We start from the raw sequence: 16311 nt of genomic DNA, 5'->3' as shown, positions 1-16311 counted from the left end.
AGTGGTGTCTAGAGAAAAGGCAGGAAGCTGTCAGTTTACACCAAGGACAACTAACAGGTCTGACTAGTTGGCTCATGTCAGGTTACAAAATACTGCTTGCGAGTCCTGCTATAATGAACCAGCTCCATCTATTGAGCTTCATTCCATTGCAACTGGTATTTTATAAAAACCCTGTGTATATCTCAGAGGCATCGGAAGTAGTTTGCTAGATACGAAAAGCACTGTTTGATATTTTTGTCTTCATTGTGTAATGTTAGGTTTTATTTAGACGTAAGCAGATAAGAGTTTCCTCCTGAGGAAGGAGGCAGTTTTTCACTGCTAGATCTGGGGGGAGGAGCTGGAAAGGACAAACCATCTAATCGCACATACTGCCCTGTGTGGAGGAAGAGTAAAGGTGGCCCAATGAGAGACTCAGCTCTTAGCTATTGACTGGATGTCCAAGGTAAGAGATATTTAACTTGTTAAAAATGTACCGTGTAAATTTCAGTTTAAGAGGAGGATAGCGCATTTCCAACCACGTAGCTTGCTTTCCACTTGTCTGCGAATGCAAAGCAGGAACTCTGAACTTCACACCGTGCAGCTTGCTTTGCGGACACAGAAGCTTTTGGCAAAAGCATAGCAAAAATGTTAAAGCAAACTTCTTTCTGGGTTATTTTGTGGAAGTCTATTTGCTGATTCCTTGCTCTAAGCAACATCCCTATGAAAAGGTATTGGTGCTGTAGCACCTGACAGTAATACAGTCCTGATTTTGTCCCAGTTTTTAAGTGAACTTATGACTTTTTGGTAACTGCTCACTGACAGACCTGTGTCTATAAAAACCAACACTTCTTGGATGGTCTGAACAAAATACAGAAATAAAGCTTCATTGGAGTTTTTTATTATTATTATTACTGAAGATAGCAATTTGCTGTTATGCTTCAAAGTATATATAATCCTTACAGGATAATTTTACTTTTAAAAATTCCTTGTCTCAAACAGAATGCAATGCGATTTAAAAAAATCCCCAAAGTTAGGTGTCTTTTAGCAATGGTTATTTTAATTGCGTGAAATCACAAGTATTTTAGAGTTTCTGTAACAAAACAAAGTTACTTAAAGTACAGTCTTTTGGGGAGGAAATGAACTTACTTTCCTGTAAAGGGCAGTGCACAATCCACTTACACAATAATGTCCCATTAAGGAGAAAGTATTTGCAGAGGTTCTGCTTCCTGCCGCAGAGGAAGCTAAGACAAAGAAGAGACCTTTTTTAGCATCCTCTTAGAACTGTAGTTGTCCTTTTTTAAGACAAGCATGCAAAAACTTTTTGCAACAGATGAAAAACAGTTGTTTCACTGCAGTGAGCTTTGGAAAGAATTATTTGAGCATAGCTGGTGAGCAAGAGGAAGTGAAGACTGGTGAATAATATGCTTATGCAAAGAAATCATGTTTTGTAGGAAAACATTCAATGAGCAACTCTTGGACTTATTGTGTTGTTCTAAGTGCTGTTAATATATTCCCTTTTACTGTATGTCTTTGGAGAGCATAACCTTTCAAGTGCCCTTTTTGAGATATTAGCATGTAGGTTACTGTTTCTCCATCTATAAACTTCCATGTGAACTTCACATTTTTCTTGAGTTTCCATAGCAAACAGATTCCCTTTCCAGTCTCTTTTGCAGTCACCATGTGACTGAATGTCAGCATTTTTTTTTTTTTTTTTTCTGTCTCAAAATCTGTTTGAGAAGGGCATCTGTATCAGGCTCACCTCGCTGTGTTCTTCTGAAGCCAGGGGATTTGATATGGACTCCTGGAAGTCCACCAACCCACAGATACCTTCTGAATATAATTCTGCTTCTCAGCCCTAAATAACGGTCACATAAATTGATTTTTAAGAAACATGAACTGCTGGGTTTTTTTTTCCAATGCATTTCCTTCACCAGTTAGTGCTCTACGTAGTCATTTCTGCCTTTGTGGAGCGGGTAGGAGGTGCGTGCAGGGGAGGACCAGGGCCTGCAGTCTTGAAGGTCTACATTTTGTGTTGTTGTGCATCGTGGGCAGAACAGGTTCTGGACTTGTACTCAGGGACTGATGTCCCCTCTCCATCTGGCACTTTTTCTCAGCAGGTGTCCTGTAAAATGTACCTGTTGTCACTGGTGCAAGTTACAGAGAAAGCGTACAGGTGGATGTACGTGTTATATGAGCTATAAGGAGTTCCCTTCTAAATGCTGTTCTTTACTGGTCCCACAGAGGACGAATGGTTGGTACCACGGCATCTGCAGAATGGACTATTTTTATGGATTGCCTGCAGATGAGGTTTTGTAAAATGGAGCAGAGGACAGCTTTCTACACGGAAACATTATTTTGAGTTATCTCCCTGTTCACTGCTGCTGGGTGGGATTTTATCTGTCTTATTTCTTTTGATGAGGAGGAATCAGAAAGCAGATGTTTTTATTGAGAGGACTATGTTTACTTTTGACAGAGAAACCCTACAATCAGTCTGTCACTCACATGACTCAAACATAACCATTGGGATGTAAGTGGAATTGCTGCATTTGCACTGCTGGCTTAATTCACTGTTGTTTCCCAGAGCAGCAGTCCTGTCTTAATGTGCACTCTTTGCCTTATCAGTGTTTTATACATACAACATATTCGCTTACTGCTCTTTAATATCAGTAAGAGTTAACTTCCTCTTTTGGTTGTTCCTTTCTTTCTGCAGAGGGAAAATCGCAGGCTCCAAGAAGCTAGCATGAGGCTGGAGCAAGAGAACGATGACCTTGCCCATGAGCTTGTTACAAGCAAAATTGCCTTACGGAATGACCTGGACCAGGTAATGCTGAAAGAGATGGCTCCAAGCTCCAGCTTAGCAATGCTAGTTTTAGTAGCCCTGTTGTTTGCTCAAGTGAAAGCATTTACACAAAACTAAAAGCATTGGTATTTGTGCCTTTGTTTTCCTGACAACCTTAATTCTAGTTGCTGTATCTCCACGTGGATGCAGGCATAGGCATACACAGCAGTGTATTATTAACATTGACCGCACCTTCTCTGTTGCGGTTCATTTTACAAAATGTAAGCCATAATCTTTTAGGTAGGTACCAAAGAGCAAATGTTTACTGGAAAAAGGTATCACATATTCCTCGAAAGACCGATTTTAAGGGAAGTTGCTTTGCAGAATGTCTGCTACCTTACGTGGATCTATTTTTTTCACAGCAATTTCAGTATAGCCAACTAAATTAAAAGATAATGAAGTGGTGTGGTATGGAATACAGGAGGGCCATATTCCACCACCCCTCATGATTAGCATCTTGCTTAGTGAAGGCTGTAGTGCCTCTTACGATGTAAAATCTTTTCCTGCAGGGGTCTCTCAATTTGATTTTCTCTATTTATTTGGCTTCTTTATCTAACCTCAGAATTGTAAACATCATTGACCACAGTAGTGTATTTCTATTTAGTCATACCCTTGGCAGCTAGGCTTTTCTGATGTGGATTTGTGTGATTCTAAAATTCTGAGGCACCTTGGCGAGCAAGCACGGGCAGATAACCACTTTGCCTGCTGGAGTGGGCATTGTGGTGTAAAAGACAAAAACACTGCATCGAGGTGCTCTGTCTTCCCCAGGAATGTAAAGCAGCTTTATATCTGCTTCTGCCCCTGCTGTGTTCTGAAGTATCATGACAAAGCTCTTAGACATGTACCTTTGCCAGCCCCATTCTTTGCTCTCCTGCATTTTAGCAGTTTTTCTGCAGATGAGTGGCTCCATTAAGTGTTCTCACACCCCACCTCAGTTCAGTGGCACTGAAAGAAAAGCTTTGTGCTGCTGCACTCCTCACTCACAAGGAGAGGTGATACTGTACACCATGGCAGGTGCTTGGAAAACCTGGAATGACCACATAAAAGGAGGAAAGATTTTCAGTTGATCCTCCAAAGTATGTCCTAAACAAGTCTTCTGTCAAAAATACCTTTGTTATCCCTGAGCTCTTTTGTTTTGAGATGTCAGCCTTATCCCTTGTCCGTTCTGTTGCTTCTCATTTTTCCTTTCTGCCATACAGCCTTGTATACACAGTGAGCAATGCAGGAATCCTTAGTCCATCTCTTCAGATGAGGTTTTGGTGGAGCTGCTTCTGTTGCTCACAGTCACCACTAACACCCTCATTAATAATTAACACTGTAGCAGTAGATAAGCTAATACCATCGGTAGTGGAGAAAAACAAAGTGCAGGTCAGAGACAATATCTGCACTGTTGTTGCTTGTAATATCATTTTCCCTCTTGTATTTCCAGCAAGTAAGTAATATTTGACTACAGTCATTGCCTGTTCTGCTCAGTAACTGGGTGGTGAAAGTGATGTGGTGCAGTATGTATCTCCCAGTTGGGGAAGTCAACAGAATATATCCAGTTGTTGAAAAATACATTTCTCTCCTGGTGCTCAATCCGGAGATCAGTGAGGATAGTCCTCACAGAATCCAAAAAATTCCCAGTATGTATCTACATAAGCTTGGCCCTTTAAAGAAAGGAGAAAGTTTGTATTCTCCAGTACGCATACAGTATCAAGTTTCTCCAGGAAATAATTGTTAACAAACCTTTTTTTCTGATGGTTCTGTTTGTCTCTTATACTTGCCTAAGCTCTGATGCTTTGTAAGGTACAGTGCAGGCACCTAGCCTGAAAGATAGAAAAATGAAATGAGTTATCTAAAGTTAGACAGGAGCTGAATCATGCTTCCTTCTCTTACATTAATGTCATTCCCAACAAAAATATTTTATATATTGTTTGGGTATATATGGGTAACACTTGACAAAAGGGTCCTTTTCCACAGCTGAAGCACAAAGAAATAATTTAGAAAACAGCTACTTGAAAAGGGAATTTAATTTACAAAATAGGCTGGGTGAGCCATCTGAGGGCAGGAAAAGGCAACTCTAGATCCTGAAGCTGCAGTATTTGTGAGATCTATATACACCAATACACTTATATTGGCACAGATAACATGATTTACACCAGTGTTTCTAATTCTAGGCTGAAGACAAAGCTGATGTTTTGAACAAGGAACTTCTCCTGACCAAACAGAAACTAGTGGAGACAGAGGAAGAGAAACGGAAGCAGGAAGAGGAAACCGCTCAGGTAAGGCATTCTCCAGTCTTTCCCACTAAGCTGAATGCAAGCAAAAGGATAATCTGAAAAGCATGAATGTATTGCGGTTATGGAAGGGATTTTTGTCTTCAAAATGCAGTGGCAATTAAAAGTTCAAAGTGCCAGGGTATTTTTTTTCTAAGTACATGTTTCAGTGTTTTCCTGAATGTCCAATTTTCCATATCTTACTCCCCTCCTAGTATTGTAACAATCATTTTCGTAGGTGGTAAGCAGTCACAACTAAGGAGGCACGGTCAGATGTCTCTTAATTATCTAGAGAGGGTTACTGGAGGAATTGTTGCCTTCTAAGAGGCTGCTGGTTCACTGAAACAAAGCTATGGGCATTCCCCTCAGAAGTTAGAATCAACAGGACACAACTGAGGGTTGGAGTGATTTTGCTGCCCAGACCTGGCCTCACTCAATTGCAAAATGTTTAGTCTTAGTTTTTTGATCCTACATATCTTATGTGCTGAATACTGATGTACACCTAAGTATGCTTTGAGAGTGATACAGGGACTCTTATTTTTGCCATTTGATAACAGTGACTTTAACAATCGATTTTTTTTCTTTTTTTTTCCTCTCCCTACAAGTTCTGTGTTTACTATATAAAAGGCAGTGGAGGCCTTCATCCTGCTGAAATGGCTCTCCATGTTTAGTGCTTCTTAACAGTGGAGGAATGAGTTAGCTGGCACAACTAAAACAGATTCCTGCTTCCGTTTCTGTCGGCAACTAAAACATTTTTTTTCTCCTGTTTTGGAGATGAGTGTGATAGTGCTGAGAGGTTCTTCTCCCTGTTCCATCTCCAAACAAACAATTTGTCTGCCCAAACCTTGTGTGACAGTGTGCAGAGGGAAAACAACCAAACAACCCAGCAACAAAGCATGTAACTGTGGACCATGCTGCACTATTTAATGTGGAGAAAGAAAATTCCTGTGTAGGACAGTTCTCTGAACAGTGATACACTGTATCACAGTATAGACTTTTTTTTGTTATCGTAGGTGTTCGTATATTGAGTAAATCAGACTTTCTTACCATTTTCCAGTTCTTCAGAAGTAGAAAAAGATGTAGAATTGTTGTACACACAGCAAGACTTTGAGAGAATAATTTGATGATGCATTTTGAAAGCTTTTTTTTTTACAAAGTGTACTGTGTAACTTCTCTCCTTCAACTCCTAGCTGAAGGAAGTCTTCAGGAAGCAGCTAGAGAAGGCAGAATCTGAGATTAAGAAAACCACAGCCATTATTGCAGACTATAAACAGGTAATGGTTCTAGAGACACCCTTTTTTATTTATTTGTAACCTTTTTTCAACCTTCCCTGAGAGCTGAAATTTTAGAGTTGCTTATCTCATCCTTTAAATAAGATACATTATGTTTTAGGCTTTCAGAAAGCATTATAATTTGTGATAAATCTTTTTGATTTTCCTAATGGTCTGCTAATTTGGGGAATCGAGAATAACCTGTCTTCAAGCTATTTTTAGTACTGTAGGATGAATGTTTCTTTGTTGTGTGACATAATGCAGTGGAAACATCATAAACCAGTTAATCAATAAGATGTTCTGGTGTCCATGTTCAGGTTCTGTATTGAATGCTGCCATTTTTTTTCGGTCTCAGTTATCCCCAGCAGTGGATTTGTTAAGGGGGAACACACATACCTACCTGAGTGAGGCAGAATTTAAGAAATGGTAGCTCTAAAAAAAATATGCTAAAAAGCTTAAGTAATATTTTAATAAAATAAACTTTATCTAAGAGACTGCTTTCTCTGCTCCAGATTTGTTCCCAGCTGAGTACCAGGCTGGAAAAACAGCAGGCAGCCAGTAAAGATGAACTGGAAGTTGTGAAGGTGAGAGTGATGCCTCTACATATAGGATGGCTCTAACGCAAGTGTGGTCAGTGACACAAAAAAAAAGGGGGAAGTGAAATTTATTGCGACAACTGTGACATCCAAACAGCTGCACTGATAGCTCCACGTGCATTTTTCATGCAATGTGAATAATTCAAGGGTGTATCTCCCTCCAGTGTTCTTTATCTTGTATCATACAGGCTGGAACTCTCAAACTGAAGTGCGTATAGATTTTCATGTAGAAATGTATACTTTTGGCAAAAACATACAGAGGCTGTATTTACTTAGATGTTTTCTTTAAATGAAAACAAAAGATGGCTCTCTAGAGGAGAAAACGTGCTGCTACTCTAGCATGCATGCTGGAGGGGATCAGTATTGCTATTAAGACACTGTTTATGTGGCTTTCTACACTTGCCTACTGTGTAAGTTAAGCAAAACAGTTTTAAGTAATTAGCACAACTTGGTTCATACCCAGAATTTCTATAGCAGTTCCTCCTCTCCCTTCTCTAAACCCCATTACTAGTATATGCAGTGATGGTAAATGTTTCCTGATCAGGTAGTAATTCCATCCCTCTTCTGTGTCACTACTGAGTAGGCAGAATCATTTTCTCTCTGCTATAACTTCTAGTTTTTTCCTTAGTACTCAAGCTGAACCTGATTTGTTGCTTTGTGGTGACAATTTTTATCTGCTATTCATCCAAAAATACACTAGTATAGATGTTCCTATAATTTGCTGAACAGTTCAATATCCTGTGTTTGTTTGTGACCCAGACCAGCTGTGCTACATCTGCAGCCATGAGCGGCTGGCTCACCTTGCCAGGTAGCACGAAAACTTTACTACTGCGTGTCAGATGTTGTTAGCAAAAAGGACCATCCCCTAGGAAGCTAACCAAGCATCAGGAAGGCAGTATTGTCCCTTGCAGCAAACACAGGCTGACTGCTTGCTTCTGGAAATGTGGAGAAGTTACCTGGGTTTCTTGGAAATATCAAAATCTGTATGAATTTGGTCAAGTGCTTTTGTGGAAGTTCCCAGCATGTAATTTATTCTTCTGAATTGTGCTGACATAAATACTGCAAAATATGAAAAAGCTTTGGTAGCAAGAAGGTTTGAGTAATGAAGAGGAGCAAAGGCATAACAGAGCATGCTAAATAGGCTTTAGGATTTCTTTATACTGTTTCATGCACTCAGAAAGTTGTTCAAGAACTTCTCAAATTCTCTTAATGTCAAGTGTGAAAACTTCAGCACAGAAAGGCAGTCTAACATTAAAATGGCTCTTCCAGGAAACAGAGCAACTCCTGTAACATGGATTAAAAATGAGCTTTCTGGCTATTTCAGGGTAAAGTGATGGCCTGCAAACACTGCAGTGAGATTTTCAGTAAGGAGGGGACACTGAAGCTGCCTTCTCTAAGCACGGAGAATAAAGGCATAGAAACAGATGACGAGAAGGATGCACTGAAGAAGCAGCTGAGAGAGATGGAGCTGGAACTTGCACAGACCAAACTGCAGCTTGTGGAAGCCAAGTGTAAAATTCAGGTATGTGGAATGCAGGTACTGCAGGGTAGTCTCCTTAGCCTTGTCGTACTCTCTCCAAGTTGATCTGTGTAAGTTATCAATCATGGGGAAAAAAATGTTGCTAAAGGGAGCATATGCCTGTACCTACTGTATACCTGTGAACTTCCAGCATCTTAGGATTGTGGTTTTTTTTTTTTGGTTTTGTTTGCTTGTTTGTTTTTAAAAAGAGAGAAGAACAAAATAATAGAGATTTCCATTTGTATGTCTAAGTACTGTCTCAGTGATTTCAGTGTTTTTCTCCCCAGTGCCTGGGAGGTTGCAAGGAACTGAGTCTGAAGATGCTCTTTTTTTTTTTTTTTTGATCAATTCTGACCATTTTGCTTTCTTAGGAGCTGGAGCACCAGAGAGGAGCCCTTATGAATGAAATCCAAGCTGCCAAGAACTCTTGGTTTAGCAAAACTCTGAACTCTATCAAAACTGCCGCAGGCACACAGCCACCACAGCAGCTTCAGCAACCCCTGCCACCCAAAGAGGGCAGTACATAGTTCCAGCCAGACCTGATACAAGAGCACAAAGAACACAACTGAAACCCTGGAGGATTCTTCCAGTGGTCTCTCCTCTTGGGTAAAGGACAAAAGGCAGGAGTGCAGGCTTGAAATGAAATTCTTCAATGTTTTTCATTCATTCTGATGTGATCCTTTTCAAAAGGGGAAAAATATTCTGTTTTATGTTGAATTCCTACTTCCCAAACTGCCTTGCTGAAAGCCACGTTCTGATACCTTCATACTTTTACACTTTATTTTATATGACTAGATGTTAAAATGAATAAATAATTCAAAACTAGTTCTTTAATACATGACTAATTATTCAAAATTATTTTTATCTTGCATAGAAGGTTGGTTTTTTTTTTTTCTTCTGGAGGAAGAGAGAATGGAAAATGTAAAGTACTGCAGCATAATCTCTTCACAGAAAGCACAGTGTAACAAGTACTAGTGTGTGTGTGAGTGTCTAGGATAACTTATGCCCTGGGACCATCTCAGAAGTTTATCGCAGTGACTACGTCCTGCAGAAAAGCACTTTTTGTAAAGCTTAGGCCATAGCAAAGAAGCAAAGATAGTCTTGCACTGTCTTGGCACAATTGTTTGTGAGCTTCCCTGATAATTTCATAGTTTTGATCGTTTTTTCTTCAGAAATGCAAATAGTGCAGTTCTTTGTAGCACTGAGTAGCACTGTTGTTTATTTACAATTGAACTGGAATTTAACATAGTTACCTAGTTCCCCTTTTTATTTCATGTTTATACTAAGAACGCCAAGAAAGAATTCCTTCCACTGGGAGAAAGGGAAAACTGTTCAACATTTATTCAGTGGTTTTGCTGATAAGCCAAGTGAAAACCTTGCATAGTTCTGACTTTTTGTAAGTCCTGTGCAATAAAGGGTAGCTTTTATGAATAAAATTAACAAAACCTTTTCCCTGGGTCCATATTCAAATTTTGAGTTTTACACAGAAGTGAGGTATCAAATAAAACAAACAACAGGCTTTTGCTGCACTGATGAATAAATCACCACAAAAACAAGATCAATTTGCTATAAATATTTGGCTAGGAAATGCTATATCGGTATTACTTATTTTTATAAAAACAAACATTTTCAACTGGAATACAAAACTTAGACTTTTCCCATGGGATAGACTTCTCTGATGATTCCCAAACCTCTCTGGTTGTTTTATATCTCTAAGGTAAGAAAATTCAAAAGTGTTTGTTTTGATTGAACATAAAGTGTTTATAGAAATACTTCTTTCATGGAAAATTAAACTATTGCTTGAACTGATAGAATATTTTTTTAATTATACTTGTCATGTCTATAAGGTGGTCTTGCAGATAAATATCATTGCTGGACAAAAGGTTGTGTATTAATTGTTCCATTTACAAAATTGTTCCAAGTACATTTGTTCTCTTTTGATCTTTTTTAATTCAAAGGAATGCCATATCTTGTCCGTTTTGTACAATAAAATTTAATGATACTCATCTGGTGCTTTGTTGTCAAGCATAATTGCGAATTACTTCAAACAGGGTGGTACAAATTTAATGTTTACTTGTGCCAGAGGAACAATTCTGAAAGGCAGTCACTTGTTTGAAGTAGAGATCAAAATACAATCACTGTCCTGACACAGCTATCCTGCGATGAACTTCTAACTCTCTTCTAAGAATACGGAGTTTAAAATGTTGGTATTTTTTAAAGTACCTGCAAGAACAGTGATTATCTGGAAACCTTAACAGGGTGAGGGGAAAAAAAAAAAAAAAAAAAAAACAGGAAAAAGCAGAAGGGATCTCTTTTGCAAACAGAAAAAAAAAATCTTTCTTTTCCTAGTCACTTGCTAATAATATTTGCAAAGATGTTTCCATTCTGTGGACTATCTAAACCTAGCATTATTAACTCACTTATCAGTACCATTTCACACTTGAAATAAACTGTGTAATAAATTTGAAGTGACAGTTAAGAACACTTGATTGGTACGTTGAGAGTACTGTGCTGATGAGTGACACCAATGGTTGGACAAGTGTCCACATTTCTCGTGTCATTTATCTTAAATCATACTTACAGGAGGATTTAAAACCTTGATTGGAAAAATGCAGTAATAATCAAAAAAAAAAAAAAGTTAAGACTGTGATTCCCTGAGCAACTGAGTTCATGTAACAGCTCACTGCTGCTCAAAGACCTTACCCCTCCAGCTCCCTGATGTACAGTCATGTCCCTGTCCTTTTTATGGCACTTACTAGAGGTGATTCAAATTAAAAATAATAAAAAAGTCTTGATTTTTTTTCCCCATTTAGTCTTTTGCCAAGTCAATGTGTTACATCATGTAAAGGGTCCAATAAGAGAGAGTGAGTGGATGAGTGGAAAATGGGAGCAGTACTTCCCCAGTTCATCAAAAAAGAATTGTTAAATAAGCTTCCGTGTTTCATGAAACTAGCTTTGGCACACCTTCATCCTTCTCATTGTAATATCTCTCTGATTGTGGAAGTTGAGTTTCTGTGAGAAATACGTTTGCTACCTGCTAGCCATGATGATTTTGAAACCCTGTAGGATAGGAACTGGCTTACCTTGTGCCTCTCACAGCAGCAAAAAAGTTCCAGAAGGCAATGGCTGAATTATCCACTTTTGGCAATGATGTAAGGGCAGTAAGCGACTTTCACCTTCCATCTGTGCATCCCAGGTAGCATTTGTAGCAGAGGCACCTGGAAGAGTAATATTTATGTGGAAACTATCTTCTCAAAATTACTGAAAGAATGAGAAAAATAGTTCTGTGTCATTATCTTGATGAATGAGCATAGTTAAATTCAGAAACAAGGAAAGCAGCAAAACTGCAGGATTAAATCAGGCAAGCTAAAGCTGCCTGCTGACTGTACATGCTGTTGAGATACACAGTTTCTTGTAAGAAAAAAAGTCTGTTTTAATTAGTCCTTTCAGCAGCGGTTGATGGAGTACTTGCTAGAAATACTCATATCCCAGACCAACTGATCTGTCAGGGATAGCTGGTTCAATATTTAGATTTTCAGAGGGAAACATCATCAAAGTCTTGCTGAAACTTATTTTCATGTGGCACTGGAACCCACTTCTTAAGATTAGAGTGAATCATTTCTTTTTCTCCTGAGTCAGTATCAAACTATGTATCAACATCAAAATTGTATTGAAGATAATTTGAATGTTATAAATATATCTTTATGGAACTAAATATTATTTTTTAATTTTATTGAGAATACAAAGTTCTGAAATAAAGCCTTTACTTTGATTAGGGACAAACCTCCAGAGAATATTTTTAGTACAACTGCTTTATCTTGTCAGATTCTAATCTTCTCCTGAGATGCCCAATACAATATGAAAAAAAAAAATAAAAATACACAACTGCTTTTTTCCACTTTAAAAAGTATTTACTTTGACTGTAACACTTTACAGGATAAATGAAGCAAGGCTGATTTAGTTATGCAGTACATCTGTGAACTAGTCTTGGATTATCTTTGTGACTCAGACTTACTACACTAAAGTAATAGCACTTCACTTACTTTAACAAATTCTAAACGTACCTAGAAAGAATTAAAGACAGTAACATAGAAAATATCATGGGTGGCTTTAATCCAAGAAACTGCCTGAGAAACTGCAAAGTCCCTGAGGTCCATACCTGTGAATGTTTAGTAAAACCTGTATCAGGAGAGGTAGTCAGCAGTGTACTCAGTACTACCAGCTGACAAACGTTTCTTTGTCTTGCCTGTTAATTAGTATATTCTCTAAATTGCTACACCTAATGTACATGTTAGATAAGCAATTTTTTTCCTTGTTAGACATTTTAAAGAATTGTTTTGTTCTTAAAATTGTTCTTAAAACTGTTTGGTTTGCCCTTAAAATTTCTTCTAAATAGATGCTTTCACCTGTGCCATTGTGTGAAAAACAACACGGAATAAAGAGCTGTTTACAACAGGAGAGGGAGCTCCAACGTCTAACACAAATAATTCAGGCCCTTGACAAAGCACAACGGAGCCCATTGACTTCAGTGTCCCGGTATCACTCGCTGACTGAACATGGCACTTAGAAGTCAATACAAATCTAACTTTATCGGCATAAAAAACTTAAAAAACACATCAGAAATTGATGCTTTCTCCACAGGAAACAGGGAAGTCTGTTCCCTTCTTTAAGCAGCTTCAGTGAGATCTATGAAACTGCTTGTATGTGTCAGAGAACTATACCTCTTATTTTGATTTCCTGTTAGACTCAAGGATAATTGCCATACTTCTATGTAATCTAGTAAGTCTAAATACCTTTGGCATTGAAAACAGAAACTCTGTTGTCTTACAATGCTGGTTTTCTCCCAGCTGCTGTAGGGAAAACCCTACTATATGTCATTTTGGTTGACCAGTATGCCTCTGTTACAGCTAAACCCTGCAGAAGAGGCTGTTACCCTTACAGCTGGCTGCACAAAACACACAATGCTGTGCATACCCAGGGCTGTGGGTGCACACAGCACCAGGCATCACGTTGTTCTCGCAAACGCGAAGGGTTGAACTAGATTCTATTTCCATCTATTATGCTAATACCCTACTGGGAGCTGTCCCGTTACCTCTTTCCAAGTAACAATACTAAGGGGAGATACAACGAAGTACTGATTTTTGGACCTTTCAAGTTAGATTATGTATACATCACAGCAGCCATTAAAACTGGGCTAATCCATAGTTGGTTTTGGGAAATTCAAAGAATTTAGAACTGGATGACTAATTATCAGCATTGATGAAGAGCCTAACTTTTCTAACTCAGAAGTCTACACAATTTGTTTCAGGATCATGACTTAAGACATACAGGTTAATCGTCCAGGAATACAGGGCTCTCCATTTCTCCTGGAATCCAGCTGCTTTGCGACTGAATGTATTTCATGCTATTTTTACCTGGGAAAAAAATAAAAAAAAAAGATATGGGTAGAGAACTAGAACATTACTTCCTCTTATTTTCTTATTCAGTGGGACTTGCTTTTATTTAACCTGTAAAGGAATATATATGTATCTTTGGAAAACTATATCTTATATATAGAATAATATATAGGAAACTGAATCACAAAGGGATAAATACAGCAAAAGGATTTGGTATCACAGACTTCATTTGTGGTTTGATACCACCAGAATCTTGAGCTGTACTAATTTCCTTTCAGTTTCTCTTATTTTTGTATTTTATATGATACATGGATGCTACTACCAATGAAAACAAAAGCAGATGTTCTCAGCTTTTTCTCCAGATTCCAATTCCCTCCTTCCAGTAACTCTTAGGGACACACTGGTACTGATACCACCTTCAAAACTACCAGGAGCTCTCTTGAGCTTTGGGAATTATTGCTTTCCCATGTAAGAGGAGTCTCTGGCTTATTTAAACAGGGAAAAGATGGCAAAGCAGAAAAGGGTCTAATCAAGTATGATTCTGATCCAGAGTACTTTGTCTGCCATTCAAGGTGGCTTCACTTCAGCACACGGAAAATAGAGAGCAGCTTCATCGTGCTGATTAACAATGACATTTTCCAGGTTTGTAGTTGCATTCGTTATCTGGTTATGGCCCTAGTTTATAAAATATACTTTACTAGCTAGACTTGGGAAAAAAGAGGATTATAGTGCTGTAAGACATTTAACTGAGAACAGCTTAGTACTGCCAGTTCTTGTGTAACAAATCCATGTATTATATAAAGTATAATACAGAAATATAAGTGTAATGCTTGTTATTAAAAGTGCAATTTAATGTACATGGTCACAACAAATGTTTACTTTTTTAATTGTTACAGAATTGTTTGGATCAGTACCTTGTTATCATTGTGTGAACGATGCCTTGTAAAATAAATGGAAATGCAAACAAAATGGGAATAAGGTGCTTATTTTCATAAGCCGCTTAAATCTGTTTGCAATAGCAAATTGCTGAGTTGGGTTTTTTGGTACAGTTCACTCCACTTGGTTATTTTCAAGCAGCACTGTTGTGCTAGGACACTGGCTCCGCAGACTAGCTGTCCGAAACGTGTATGTTCCATAGCTAATTCCCAGCTGGCAGCATAGCGTACCCGGGCACAAGGATAACCTGTACCACAGGAATCCAGCGGACAGGCACTATGCTAGAAAGCGAACAGGTCACCTGGGTACTCCTCTCCAAATGCTGCTCTGAGTCTCCAGCATAGAGAACACACTAGTAAATACACTTTTCCTAGAAGTTGTTCATATACAGCAGTGGGGAAGCAGGAGTGGCTGTTAAGGACTTCATGCTGCCGTAGCAGTGTGCAAGAGAAATGGGCAGCATGCCTGAAGGAAGAGAAGCAGGGAGCAGGAGGAGCCATCAAGAGACAGAAACCCATTAAATAAGCATGACCATATTACATTTTTCCAGATAAAATCAACTGGCCCAGCTTCAAATACTGTGGCTGAAAATCTGCAAGCTGAATCTCAGTACTAGGAACGTTAAACATGACCACAGAGTTGGTTATTACAGCTCTTCAGTTAGTTACTAACAGTTTCTGAAGCACTGGACCAGAGGGTTATGTCAAACACTTCAGTACAATGTCTGTTAAAACTGATTTGTGGAATTCAGCCTTGAAAACCAGTCCTTGGCTTCAGGTTTTCCATGATTTTCTTCTCTTGGGATCTATTCTTTCCTCCATACCTCTGAAAAAAAAAAAAAAAACCCTCTACAGATTAACTCCTGGATGGCCACTTTAGAAGAGGAACAAAACAAAACAAGAAGCCCCATAAATCCATAAATCAACAAGCAAACTGACATTCCTCAATTTCATAAATTAGGTGTTAGTATCTGGCACTCTTTCATTTAAAGAAAGTTGCTTTTCAAACACAGAGTGGCTGAATCCTGCCTCAAGCTCCATCTTTTTTATAAGACACCTAGAGGAAAACGCTGACTCTTCCACTCACAATCCTTCCACCACTGAAAGATTGTCAATGCATTTTATTTTTCCTCCTCTGGGGAATCTCAGTGCTTCAATGAGACCTGGGAATACACAATTATTATTATTATCATTATTATTTTTAGTACACTGACTCAGTAACGGTGGTGAGACACATTTCGGTATACTTTTCCCTTTGAGCACCTCCGGTAGAAATAACTCAGGAAAGCCATTCCATGTCTTCTCCACAAGAGCACCGTCTGTCACCAAAGCTCCCCCTGCCCACGGCAGGGTGCCAAGAAAGACTTCAACAATCGCAAAAAGCCTGTTTGGGTCGCTTCGACACGGCCGGGGCGGGCCAGGAGCCGCTCCCTCAGCTACCGCCGGGGCGCTGCCTCAGGGCGCAGCTAACGGCCGCTAACGGTCGCTACCCCACCGTGCCCCGCGCCATGTCCGCGC

General features: G+C 38.9%; 1 protein-coding gene and 1 long non-coding RNA gene across 13 annotated transcripts in view; one reads left to right on the top strand and one right to left on the bottom strand.

Moving 5' to 3' along the window:
* Positions 1 to 10468, top strand: part of RABGAP1L (RAB GTPase activating protein 1 like) — a 248469-nt gene extending 238001 nt beyond the window's left edge. For all 11 annotated transcript variants that reach the window (XM_035537617.2, XM_035537610.2, XM_035537612.2 and 8 more), the window contains 6 exons: positions 2690 to 2800; positions 4978 to 5082; positions 6267 to 6350; positions 6860 to 6931; positions 8268 to 8465; positions 8834 to 10468. In XM_035537617.2, coding sequence (XP_035393510.1) covers positions 2690 to 2800; positions 4978 to 5082; positions 6267 to 6350; positions 6860 to 6931; positions 8268 to 8465; positions 8834 to 8989 — 726 coding nt within the window. In that variant the 3' untranslated portion in view covers positions 8990 to 10468. The remainder of the gene's footprint in view (positions 1 to 2689; positions 2801 to 4977; positions 5083 to 6266; positions 6351 to 6859; positions 6932 to 8267; positions 8466 to 8833) is intronic.
* LOC118243511 (uncharacterized) lies at positions 748 to 16148 on the bottom strand. 2 transcript variants are annotated; one of them, XR_007708613.1, is made up of 5 exons: positions 16008 to 16148; positions 11546 to 15619; positions 6124 to 6306; positions 4547 to 4626; positions 748 to 2101 (listed from the first exon to the last, which is right to left on the bottom strand). It is a non-coding gene; the product is annotated as an uncharacterized LOC118243511 (long non-coding RNA). The 2 variants fall into 2 exon arrangements; XR_007708612.1 differs by lacking the exon at positions 748 to 2101 and having other exon boundaries at positions 2820 to 4626.
* Positions 16149 to 16311: the final 163 nt, after the last annotated feature.

Source organism: Cygnus atratus, chromosome 8 (assembly GCF_013377495.2).
Source record: "Cygnus atratus isolate AKBS03 ecotype Queensland, Australia chromosome 8, CAtr_DNAZoo_HiC_assembly, whole genome shotgun sequence".
Lineage (NCBI taxonomy): Eukaryota > Metazoa > Chordata > Aves > Anseriformes > Anatidae > Cygnus > Cygnus atratus.
Note: the sequence above shows the minus strand (reverse complement) of the source record. Positions and strands in the feature narration are given on the sequence as shown.